This window comes from Schistocerca cancellata, chromosome 1 (assembly GCF_023864275.1).
Source record: "Schistocerca cancellata isolate TAMUIC-IGC-003103 chromosome 1, iqSchCanc2.1, whole genome shotgun sequence".
Lineage (NCBI taxonomy): Eukaryota > Metazoa > Arthropoda > Insecta > Orthoptera > Acrididae > Schistocerca > Schistocerca cancellata.
In genome coordinates, this window is record NC_064626.1 from 232246037 (window position 1) to 232259860 (window position 13824).

At 39.2% G+C, this 13824-nt stretch overlaps 1 protein-coding gene across 1 annotated transcript in view; it reads right to left on the reverse strand.

Moving 5' to 3' along the window:
* The window catches only part of LOC126169882 (exocyst complex component 5), a 115414-nt gene extending 102301 nt beyond the window's left edge, over positions 1-13113 (reverse strand). Inside the window, exons 1-5 of the mRNA XM_049920679.1 lie at positions 12741-13113; positions 12460-12584; positions 12103-12220; positions 4072-4269; positions 3671-3735 (exon numbers count right to left, since the gene is read on the reverse strand). Of these exons, the coding sequence (XP_049776636.1) occupies positions 3671-3735; positions 4072-4269; positions 12103-12220; positions 12460-12584; positions 12741-12773 (539 nt within the window). The 5' untranslated portion in view covers positions 12774-13113. The remainder of the gene's footprint in view (positions 1-3670; positions 3736-4071; positions 4270-12102; positions 12221-12459; positions 12585-12740) is intronic.
* Between the last annotated feature and the right edge of the window lie 711 nt (positions 13114-13824).

Genomic DNA, 13824 nt, shown 5'->3' on the forward strand with positions numbered 1-13824 from the left:
ATTCCTTCTTGATAAAATGTTAATGAACTTTCCAAATGCAGTAATAAATCTTTAAGTTATGAGCTGTAAAAATATAATCAGGTTGGGAAGGAAGGAAGGAAGGAAGGAAGGAAGATTAGCGTGGAACAGCCCATCGACAATGAGGGCAATAGTCAGGGTTCAGAAACATAGGCTGGGGAAGAATGGGGAATGAGTTTGGCTATGTACTTTTCAAAGAATCCATTCTAGCATCAGCAATGACTGATTTAGTGGCACCCACAGGAAACCTACATTTGGATAGCAAGATGAAGATGTGAATCATCATCCTACCAACTGTGGGAACAGTGTCATATCAATGCATCAGCTCACTCAATATAATAAGGGTGACAGAGAGGACAATAAAGAAATAAAGACTACACTGATTACAATGAAATGTAATGAAAATGCACACAGGTATTGCAGCTACAATAAAATATAAAGATCCTTACTAGCCTTTATACCCATCAAAATTTTTATCATCTAATGAGATATTACACATATTCAGCACAAGAGTGCATCAGCAGCTACTATTACCAGTTTTGCTTCTCTTTCCGTATTTCACTTTTTTTTGTAATCCTATATTTGATATTCATCCACAGCTGAGTGGTCAGCGGGGCTGACTGTGGGACCTGGGTTCGATTCCCAGTGCTGTCAGGGATTTTTCCTTGATGGGAGGCCTAGTACAGATTACACTCAGTCTCTTGAGGCCAACAGAGGAGTTACTCAACTGATTAGCAGTGGTCCCAATGTCAAGAAACCCGACAACGGCCAGGACGGTGGTGTACCGACCAGATGCCCCTCCATACAGCATCCAGTGATGCCACTGGTAGAGGATCTCATGGCAGTCGCTCAGGCCCAACTGTCCTGTCTAGGGCCAGAATGCAAAACTTTATTCTCTCAAACAATGGAAACTCCAGGCAGGAATATCAACAATGTAGGAAAAGACACATTGCTATTTATTGTAAAGAAGACACATCAATTTGCAGACAGGCACACTTAAAGGACACTCACATATAACTTTCAGCCACAGTCTTCGTCAGTCACACCTCACACACACAACTGCCAACACCAGCATCTCGGACATGTGTTTCTGTTTCTTTTACTGATGAAGGCTGTGGCCAAAAGGTTGGTTGGTTGGTTGTTGCGGGGAAGGAGACCAGACAGCGTGGTCATCGGTCTCATCGGATTAGGGAAGGATGGGGAAGGAAGTCGGCCGTGCCCTTTCAGAGGAACCATCCCGGCATTTGCCTGGAGTGATTTAGGGAAATCACGGAAAACCTAAATCAGGATGGCCGGACGCGGGATTGAACCGTCGTCCTCCCGAATGCGAGTCCAGTGTCTAACCACTGCGCCACCTCGCTCGGTGTGGCCAAAAGGTATATGTGAGTGTCTTTTAATTATGCCTGGCTGCAACTTGACGTGTCTTCTTCACAGTAAGTAGCAATCTGTCTTTCCCTCCTTTGTTAAACTTCACTCTCTCTTACTTTTATATTGGACATGAGAGCATGGATGGCCTTACACTGTTTCACTCTAACTGATTACTTGCATATATTTTTGTTGCATTCAGTTTTGATCAGTGTGTACTGCATTTATCATGAGGCCTCTCCTTTTGGTCTTAACCTGACTTTAATGTTACAGATCATATGTGATACTGAAATATTCATTACAATTTATCAGACTGAGACAAAGGTAGAAATGGGAATAACGTTCCGGTTCCTGTCAACTATGCACAGTCTTAAAGTGATGAAGAATGCATAAACAGTTCACTGATAGATGCAATGAGTAGCAAAAATTGAAATACAAAAGGATAAAAATATGGGAACCAGTCTGCAGTTTCAGTCTTTCATATATTATAACAATAATACCATAAAAGTGTATTACTAGAATTACAAACAACTGGCAGACTGACTGCTTAAAATACTTTCAAAATATATTAAAAAATTTTAGTGGGTTTTTGCAATTTAGAAGAAAGAGCAAAGAGAGAAAGATAAATGGTAAATCACAACATTTGAAGATTATGAAAATCAGTTTCAATTGAAAAACAAAGCTTGTACATACCCAAGATAAATAAAACAGCACTGTGTACCATCTACACAAGTAAAAATAGGTGCAAGTGCCATCCTAAATTTGATCATAATATTTATCACAGATATATCATGCATGAAATCTCTCTGACATGGAGCCTTTTTTATGTGAATTAGGATATTACTTCATTGTTAAACTCAAATTACAATTCTGACCATTTTCTGGTATCTTTCTCCCAATACAACTACAGTGTGCAGCAGAACCGACTAAGCAGTTTTACACAGCAATAAAAAGTAAATCTGGATGTATAGAGAAAAATGTTTTTATTTTCTAAATTAGTACAATGTACCATTTTACATTCATTTAGTTTTGAAAATAATGCCCTCAAGATGGCATCTGTTGACATCAATACATTATTGTAGACAATCCCTGAAATTTCAAACAGCTCTTGCACATATCGTGGGATATGGCGTTCACTTTGTCAATAATCTGTTGTTTTAACTCTGGTAGGTTGTGAGGGCAGCTTTTGAAAACCTTTTCCTTCAGACATCCCCAAAAAAAAAAAGTAGTCACAAATGCTGAAATCTGGCGTCCAAACAGGCCACCCGACAACACCCCTCAAAGAGACAAGGTGTCCCGGAAATATTTCTCTCAAAACATCAAGTGAAATTCGAACTGTGTGAGCAGTAGCTCCATCCTGTTGGAACCACAAGTCCCTCAGTCCTCCTTCAACAATCTCATCCATTCTGGGTTGCAGAAAATTTTGCAACACAGAAACATAACATGTGGAAGTCACTGTCATGATCACTCCTCCTCCTCAAAAAAGTAAGGGTCTACCACACCAAATTGTGATATGGCACACCACACTGTCACTTTAGGAGAATGTTGCGACCTTTCATGAATAATTCGGGAGTTATTTTCAGCCCAGTAGCGAAAGTTTTGCTTATTCTCTCATCCACTAAGATGAAAATGTGCCTCTTCATTACTGAAGAAAGTTGCATTCGGAGGGATCTGAGCAAGCATTTACTCACACAGATTTTGTCAGTTGGCGTAGTCTGCTGGGTGTAGTTCTTGACCAATCATTATTTTGAAAGTATGGAACTTCAAATCACATTGCAGAATTCTCCTCAAACTGTGGTCTGAAATCCCCAATGCAACAGCATGTCGTCAAGCAGAACGTTGCGGCAATTGTTGAACTGCTGTTCTACCCTGCTGCACATTTTCTGGCGTTCTGATGGATCTGTGTCAGCCATGTGTATCTATTCTTAGTGTGCTACCAGTTTCCTCCAACTGCAGAACCAAGGACCGAATTGTGTCTGCATTAGGAATGGCATTGTTGCGTGGAATCACAGATCTGTTGTTTTCATAATAAGCACGAACAGCAAAACCACAATTTGCACCGGTCCAGACCATGTTGGCTGCTGAAATAGGGTCAACGACTGAACAAAGGCAGACCACGTACAATTGCCTATTCCCACCACAGTCCCAGTGGTAATCGATAGAAACTGCTTAGTTGGTTCTGCCGCATCCTGCAGTTCTACAGTAATGAAAAAAACTAAATTAATTTATTTACAGTTGTGTGAGTAAGAGCTTAGAAACACTGCAACAGATAAAGCCTTCAACCTACTTTCCAGATGGTAGCTCCTGAGCAATCAGATGAAGTTTTTGTATGATGTCTGCTGCTTCATCAATCTAAAACAGAACAAAAATTACATCATAACTCTCCTTCTCCCTCCCTCCATCTCCCCCCCCCTCCTTCCTCCCCATTCACACACACACACACACACACACACACACACACACACACACACACACACACACACACACACACACACACAAGTAATTCATAATCCACAAGAAATTACTGTATGTGCATTATCATTCAAGCTATTTGAATGCAAAATATTGGTATACAATTTTAGAGGTCCTCTACTCTAATGAAACTGGAAAAGTAAGAGTCGCTTAAACTACCAAACATTCAAACAAAATGTAATGCAAATCATAAAAGGTATGCGTTACCAGACTTACATTATCCTTATCAGAAAAGAAATCTGACAGCAGAGGACCAGGACTCAGAAATTCGGCAAAATAATTCATGAGTTTCTGTGCCTCAACAGCTCGTGCTCTTGGGGTATTTACACTCTCCAGTTGATCACCCAGATGTAAGACTTTTGCTGCTACAAAATTGATGCGTTCATCAAGTTCTTGAAATAATGAAATTGATGCCTGCAACCCAAACATTTGAATTTAGATTTACATTTGCTTGGAAATCTCTCTAAAAATGCATTATAATCAGCAAATGTTCTAATAGTACAAAGAAAAATTGGTAACCGCATTCTTAGACAGATAAATACCAAGCAAAAACAATACTGGAACAATATCTAAAGACTATCTATACACTTACCATTTATTGCATTGGTTGACAACAAATAAGTGTTATTACCTTGCAATAAACTTAAAAGCTAACACATGACCTGGATAAAAAATTAGGTAAGGAACAGTCATTTTATGACAGGGAATGATAAATGTTTGTGATTTACATTTACATTCAATAAGAAATGTTAGGTCTCTATGTCCTGTCGACGAGAAAATCATTAGATACTGTCTTGCTCATGAAAATATGGTCGAGTTGCCAGTTTCCACTCACAGTGTTATAATTTTATGTAAATGGAAGGTGGAGAGGGGAAGAAAAGAAAGGAAAGTGGAGAGGGACCACTGTTGTCAGCTGCATTGGGACATTACACGGAATCGGCAGCAAAGAGTGAAAATGTGTACCGAACCGGGATCTCTTGCTGACTAGGAAGGTGCGGTAACCATAGCACCACCTGGGACACAGTGTTGTTGCAACTGCATGGACTATCTCGGCTCACCTCATGGCCGATCCACACACCCATTGAGCACCACATATCTGCAGCCCCTGTACATTTCCTCCATATTCACTCTTCCAAGATTCCACAGGAGGTCAGACATATTTGTGCATCTGCATTGAAGAAGGTGGATTCACTACCCAGTTAGGCATATCAAATTATATGAATGTGTGGTGTCTGTTCTTTCAGATATGCCATATAATAATTTTCCCACGATTTTTGACTATACATTACTTGGAATAAATGCTGCAGTTGCCAATAAAGGTATAAGTTTATTCACATGACCTAGTTTAATTCAGTATCAAGCCATTCTAAGTTTTTTTCTCCATCCTAAATGATGAATGTTGCAGGTCATACGCATTTTCAAGAAATGGTTTAAGACAAATGCACATAATTATAGGTCTATATCACTGATGTCATCTGTTACAGAATTATCAAACATGTTTTATACTCATATTTCATGTTGTTTTTTGAGAAAGAAAATCTCATCTATAAAAACAACATAGATTTTGCAAACAGAAATCTTGCAAAACTCAGCTTGCTCTGTTTGCCCATGTGATGCAGAATGTCACAGACAACAGTACCCAGTTTTGTGCTGTGTCCCATGACTTACAGTAGGTATTTAATACAGTTCCACAAGGGCATTTAGTGAACAAAGTATGAGGTTACTCAACAATGGATCAGATTCGTGACTGGATTCAGGACTTCCTTACAGACAGAGCTCAATATATTGCTCTTAATGAAACAAAATTGATATATGTAGAGGTAATTTTATGAGTACCCCAAGGAAGTGTTAATGTTTGCATTCTATATAAATGATCAAATAGATAATATCAGAAGCTCATAAAGGTTATTCGCAGATGATGTAGTTGTCTATAAGAAGATAGCAATACCAGAAGAATGTACTGAATTGCAGAAAGACCTGCAAAAGTGTGATGGTTGATTCAGGGTCTGGCAGTTGACACTGAATATAAATAAATAAAACACATTGCACATAAATGGCCAAAGAAATCCACTATGTTCAATTAAATTATTGGTGACAAATCTGCTGGAAAGAGAGACTACTGTAAAATCCCTCAGCACAATCATCCACAGCAACTTAAAGTGTAATGACCAGATAAAACAAATAGTAGGAACAGCAGATGCTCCATCCACAAAAGAAATGGTTTACAAAACACTTGTATGACTGATTCTTGAGTATTACCCATCAGTCTGTCATTTCTAGTTGGATTAATAGAAGAAACATGAAAGATCCAATGAATAAGGGTGTGTTTCATCAAAGGATCATTGTATTGGTGCGAGAGCATCATGGAAATGCTCACCAAGACAGCTGTTGTCCACCAAGGAGAGGTTTATAATTTATACTCTTTGAGACTATGTTCGAGAAAGAGTCAAGTAACACAATACACACTCCAACATATGTCTCACAAAATGACCACAACAAGAAAATCAGATAAATTAGAGCTGATATGGAGGTCTACCAAAACTCATTCCTCCCATTCATCATTCAGAATGGAACAGGGGATGGGGAAAGATACTAGTACAAGAAGTACCATCCATAAGGTGGCTTGTGTTATGGGTAAAAATACACATTTTATTACAAGGCTGTGCTTCCTCAGCACACTGCAAATCTTTGAGAATGATTCACAATTATATCAAAGTGATCGCATGGATAAAATCACACTTTGGTTGGAAACTGGTGTTGTATTGTAGTCCGAAAAACAAGAAATCATTAGGAATAGGAAACAATATCAGATTGGACAAGAATATGGAAGGAAATGGGCTATATCTGACAACTGCCTTGACTGATTTAGGGAAACCATGGAAACCCTAAATCTGGACTTCAAAGATGGATTTGTACCTGAATTATCCGGAAAGAGAGTCTGATGTACAACATGATTCCACCTTGTTCAATGATTCTGGAGAGATAGCAAAAAATTATATTTTAATTAGCATGAATTTATGATGCACACTTTGCTTCACTACTTAAGGATAATGTAATATTATGTTCATTGCCTGCAGTAAACAACTACTAGAAATTCTATCTTTATCCCCCTCCCTCTAGAGATGATGTTATGCTCTAAGTTCCATAACTGCTAGTGATGGGAATACAATGCATATAAATTTATTCATTTTTTATACAAAAAATATTCACCACAATGGGATAACATGCAAATACGACAGAAAAAAAAATACATACTAAGTAACTAAAACACAAAATTGTACAAAATTTGCCAATTTCAGAAGTGTATTCTGAATTCAAAATGTTCACACTAACCACATTGGTTTGTTCAGTCAGTTTGCTTCTGATTGAAATACTAAACATAAAGGCAAATTGTGACGTATGACAGCTGGACTATGAACTCTAAAGCTTTTTTGTCAGCATAAGCTGGGAGGTAACCAGTTGGAATATTGGCTACTTGAATTTAACCTACTTGACCACACTTCTGTAAAGTGTAAACTATTTGTTTTGCTGGACTGATTGAAATCAGTATTCCAATCGTGCAACTAAAAACTATTGCTGGAAGGGAAGTCACGGCTAAGCAGTTTCAACATTACAAGTCAATAAATGCTTGGCTGATTCTGAAAACATTTACAGAGCATCTAATTCTAACTTTAAAATACCAAATCTCTGAGTGTTTTCATAAGACAGATTTATGGAGCAATACATCACAATAGGGACAAACTAACAGAGGAATGAACAGAGGATCCACAAAATGAAAATACAGAAGCGTCCAATCCCGCCCGTGTGCTTTGACCCATGACGTCACAAATATGGCGAAAACGACCATAAACCACGATTCCAATATGGTGCATATAAATTCATTATGTACACATTATGAGGACGAAATACACCGAAAAACAAACACACACACTTTTCACAAAAAGCCTAATGACACTAACAGGACAAGCGCGGGAAATGGGGTGTTTTTGGGTGGGGGCAAACTAAATATAAACAAATTTAGACACCCACCCCCATAAAAAACCACACAAAATGACGAAAAAAAACGACATCACAAAACTCCCCAAATACCACTAAACACAATATCATCTGGAATCGGACACTTCCCTTGACCTATATAGCTCTACAGCAGCTCCCGATCCCATAAATTAGGATCAAACACTTCCCTTGGCCTATATAGCTCAAAAACATCTCCCGACGCCAATACCAACATACACAGCCACACATTGAGATCGAACACTTCCCTTGACCTGCGTACTGTTAATTTTATCCGTCATATCCATTCCTGAACAAAAACAACAACCGATTAATTTTACTAAAATTACCACACGACATCAGCGAACAACACTAAATTAACCTTCACACAAAATTGTTAACTCACTGAAATGAATTCCACTACAAACGCAGCCGACACTCGAACAATTCTGGATAATGAACAAAAGCAAACTGAGCCCATTACACCACACAAACGAAAACCCTGAACATACCACCAGAGGGCACAACAAACCACAACATGACGACATCTACAAACAAACCACACTCACAAACCAAACTCGGAGCCGTCATGACGTCACACACCCTTACGTCACGGGTCAAAGTCAACGCGTGGGGTTGGACGCTTCTGTCAACTCCACAAAATTGTAATAATCAGGAATTTTCACAGTCCTCATCCCTCTACAGAGGAATTTGAGGATATGCCACTGCAAAGACTTTATTTTTGTGGAATGTAATAGACAGAAAATTTTGGCGAGGTAATTGTTAAGGTTTAGTTGGGGGGTCATACAGATCCCAAGCTGAGAGAGACCACCTCGTTCTGTGAAGAAATAAAGATCATTGCCTCTTCTGCTTCACACCATGTGGGCCCCTCAGAAGAAGGGGACTGAGTGACCTGTCCCCCCTCCCCCTTCTTAACATCTTTCCTCAGGCTCTCACTCATTTTATCAATTCTGGCAAACCACTACGCCTCTCATGAAATATGAGCCCAAGTAACCTCACTGAAGATAGAAGAAGCAAAAGGAAGGTCTCATTGACAACCAGCCAATAGTTATTCAGCTGCACCTGTCCAGAGAGTACACAATGAGGAGTGTGTAGGGCATTTTGCATTAATTTTTATTTTCATTTGAGTGTAGTGACACTATTTAGGCATGGTAATGTTCATTACGAGTGGCATAAAGCATACTCGATATTACATTAACAAGCAACAGCTTAGATTTATTGAGTGCACATAATTTTTGAGTGAAAGTCAGCAGTGTCCTCACGTTGAGCATACCAGAACATTGTCAGTTGCTAGGGGACTGAATAGTTTGAGATGTGGTGTGGGACAGAGACAAAGAGAAGATCAGTGATGTCATATAGTATTATCTGTATCTATCTCCCCAGAACACATCATACAGTAAAACACTATGGCAAACCTAAATGTGGATGACTGAATGAAATAAACAGTGACTTTTTGCTGTCTACAAGTATGTTATTCAATTTTTATAAGTACGAAAATAACAGGTAAAATAAGAAAATGTATTCCCACAAATATTGTTATAAGTTGCTCTTGTGATCATTGTGGATTTAAGGCATGAAATATAGTCAGCAAAAGCCATCTGTGCTGCCTAGACAACAGCTGTATAAATGGATCATTGAAGTGACTCATGCACAGATGTTCAGTTGAATAATACCACTCAGAGAAGCAACATATCTTGTGAGAACTCATTCTATCTCTTACAAGCAATTGATGTGTACATTTGACGTATAGCTCTTTATTGTGTCACCCAAACAATGATGTAATGAAAAATAAATCATCTTTAACAAAGCATTATGTCACACACTAATCTTTGAATGAAGTTATATTGTCAATTGCACTCTGCTGAAATCAACATGAAATCAGTGTGCCAAAAACGGCCTCCGAAAACTCTTCTTTACCAACAGCATGTTTTAAACAGCATTGTTTCTGACTTCTCATATTTTATAATCTGGACAGAATAATAATCAATTTGAAATGATATTAGAATACAGGATTGGTGTCATTCCTAAACATATAGTATACATCTTGAAGAATAGGATGTACTGGCAGAGGTCCACGTCTTCCCAACATGATGTTTTGACATCGTAACTTGGTGTCTTCGTCAGGTGTTTCCTGAGACTGGTGGGTTTACTCACCAGGTCCCATATTTATACTCAGGCAGTGCCTGGTGTTCACTACGCCATCTGCACCCACTGTGGCTGTTACTTATGATGATATCCATCTCCAGGAGTGCCCTCTTCCATCCGATCCTATTACAGCTGTCTTCAGTGACTGTCCCAAGCCATTCCATATTAGGTTGGTGTCCCCCAGGTATGTTCCTAGTACTATAGTGACACTGCAGGTGTTCCCTTATGCTGTTCGCGATCCTTGCGGCTTTCTGTCACAGGCATCTCCTCCTCCTGGTGTGAGGTGCACCAGCATCAGGCTGCTGTTGGAGCTGCATTGAAATCAAGATGGAGGAGAACCTGATCAACTGGGAAGCAGAGTCCAGTCCAGTACTGCATGGAATCATACTTTGGAACTAGTACAGAAATACCAGAAAAAAGTTTGGGAGCCGGCATAATACAGAACACCAGATGGGGGACACTGCCACAAGAGACTGCTGTAGTGTGTGCAGACATATGCAACTCCAACAGCAGCCTGATGCGGCAGGAAGTGCACCTCACAGGCACCTACTGAATTCAAATACCAAGAGAATTCCACAACAGTTGTGAACAGCTTAAGGAAAGTCTACAGCATCACGATGGAGCTTGGAATGCACTTGGTGGGCACAGACCTAATACAGAATGCCATGGGACAGCCACAACTGGGGAAGATGACCACAATGGGTGCAGATGCAAGAGGGACTGCCTGGAGATGGATACCACTGCAAGGAACAGCCACAGCAGGTGCAGAGGGCATAGTGAACGCTAGGCACCACCCATGCATAAATACGGAACCTGGTCAGCAAAACGACCACTCTCAGGAAATATCTGATGAATATGATGAGCTAAGATGTCGAAATATCATGTTGGGAAGACATGCACTAGCAGCAGTACACCTGATTCTATACGGTGACAAGAAATTGCACGGAAAGCCTAAGAAATTTTCTACTACAGAGTTTAAAATTTATTATCATGAGGTTTCTTCACAAACTGAGGATAGATGGTGAGAGGCACATGAATATTGTGAATATTTTCTGGACGTCAATTCATCATTGATATCCCCTCATTCTTTCTGGCTTGGTTCATGTGGCCCTTAGTCTCTTCATCTAAGAGTACCACTTTGCCCCAACTTCTTCAATAATTTGTTGGATCTATTCCAAACCATCATTTTTGTCCTCTACAGCTTTCTTGTGTACCATAAGAGTTATTTCTTGATGTCTTAACATTTGTTCAATCATCCTGTCTGTTCTTTTAGTCATTGTTTTCCACATATTCCTTTCCTTGCTGGTTCTGCAGAAAATACCCTTATTTCTTATCAGCCAACTCAATTTTCAGTATACTTCTGTAACATGACATGTCAATGCTTTAATTCTCTTCTTTTTGTATTCTCGTAGTCCACGCTTACCTTCTACACAATACTGTGTTCCAGTTGTCATATGGCTGAATATCAGCAAACTAAATATCAGCAAACTAACAATGTATTAAGAGTGAAGACGTTTAAGATATGTTTTCAAATCCAGTCTTATTTGAGGTCTCGACAAAGTTTAGTGCGCCAGAAAGAATGCTGGAAGAAGTGTAGTAAATTGTAAAATAATCCACAAGGGACAGTGCAGTGAACTTTTTAAAGTCACTGTTAATGTAATTTATTTCTGTTAAAACTACTTTATCATTCTGAAATTCTTAAACCATTAAACAACTATGACATCATACATGCCGAAACACTAATCAAAGGCTATTAAATACTATCATTTTGGCTGTCTGTGCATAATGAATAAGGACTAGTGTCACAAATCATTCCCTGCCTGCAGTTGCAAAGAGGAAATTAGTGCCAGTAACACCAACACTTGTAAAGCATATTTGTCAATGTGCATTTCAAAGTATATGGTAGGTTATGAATGCAAGTGCTAAATAATATTAAAATGTAGGCCTGTTGCTCACGACCATTACACCAAAAGACGTGTCAATGCCTTTCAGGTTTTTTTTTTTTTTTCTTTTGCAATGTAAAAGATTTTTAACAAGACAATAAGCTGAACACCTAAATCTATTACTGATATTCTCAATATTAATTACCTTGTTCTGCATTTGAAGTCGTGACATTTCCTGCCAATGGCTAGCCTCCTCTTCTCTGCACATCATTTCGAGCCGTTCACATCTTTTCCTCTGCCGTTCCTGCAGTACCTGCAAATCTCTGACATACTTTTTCCATCAGTACCTTTCTTCCACATAAAAACAGCGACTATTATTATTGTCTTGTAGCAAAAGAACAATGTCGGTATCTTATTTATGTTGCCAAATAACATTACAGTTTAGCTCTTCTACTAATGAGGCAATCAATACAACAAAACCAGTTAGTATTTCAGCTATTATCTGTTTACTGTAACTATGCAACAAGGGTATTACTGAATATATGTTTTTCCTGCTGCTTACTTTATGGCCTGAAGAAAAGTTTCATGAAGCAATATTGGATCAAAGTTTCCTGAGCTTTCTTCTGTACTCCCTCCAACAGTCCTCCATGCCATACGTTCCACAAATTCTTCTGGATCAAATGGTTCCTTAGAAAATATGTGATTAGAATCTCTGAGACACTGAAGTACTTAACACATTATGTAAGAACAAGTTACATGATTATGTGTAATTTTGATTAATCGTAACAACTAGTGGTAGACATAAAATAAACAGATCTACTTTACATTTAAACAAGAAATTACCTGTTCTAGTTCTTTCATGTACTGTAACATCATTTTGGCGAGTTATATATTTACCCTCGACTTGTATACGAGAGACAACAATAAGAAATAACTACGTTCAGTTATTGCAGACTTCCTTAACCTTGATACTGTAGATCGAACAACAGTACACTGACATTTCAAAACGTAAACAAAATCACATGTTACGAACAACTCCCCTCAAAGAGCTTCACTGTCCTGGTACAGTAGAGACACATATCAAGAGTGTACTAAGAGCTTCGAAACCGGGTAAACTATCTTTCGGCGATTCAGTCGTGTGTGCATCTCAATACGGCGAAACCTGTGTACACGAAAAACTCCCTTGTGCCACAAACTTCATTGAATGTGGTCTAGGAGAAACTACGAAGAAATACTTCTGAGAACACAAGTTCACAACTCAACGTTAAACCGCAAGGAACACTACATACAAGTTATCCCATAACTTTGCAGTTTGCACTAATAACTGAGCACGGAAGTTACAGAAACGTAAATCAAAGAAAAAATAAATAAAATACAATGTCTCTGGTGTCTGGCGCGAAATGTCTTGACAGCGCAGAGTTTGTAAACCCACGGACAAGGCGCGTGTGGCACAACACTAAGTAACGTAAGCGGGCCGGAAAATGGACACGTGCGCCGGATCTTGTGCACTGGTAAGGGTGGTGTTGCTGAAGGGACAGCTGTTGGAAGAGGCTGGAACCTTGGAACTTCTCATGGGAGTTTATCACGGGTTGACACTGTCGATAGCAACCGTGATCAATTTCCCGTTGATCAAACTGTCAGGTTCGAATCCTGCCTCAGACATGGATGTGTGTGATGTCCTTAGGTTAGTTAGGTTTAAGTAATTCTAAGTCTATGGGCTTGATGACCTCAGATGTTAAGTCCCATAGTGCTTAGAGCCATTTGAACCATTCAAAATGTCAAGCGTTTTCCTCCTCTTGCGAGTATGCGATGTGGGCCTGTGTACGGAGGCTGTACAGATGGTTTAGTGACCTTCGTGGATAGCACGACTTGGGATCAGGTATCACTGAGGTCCTGATGCACAGAGGTAGAGAGTCCGCCGCTCGTG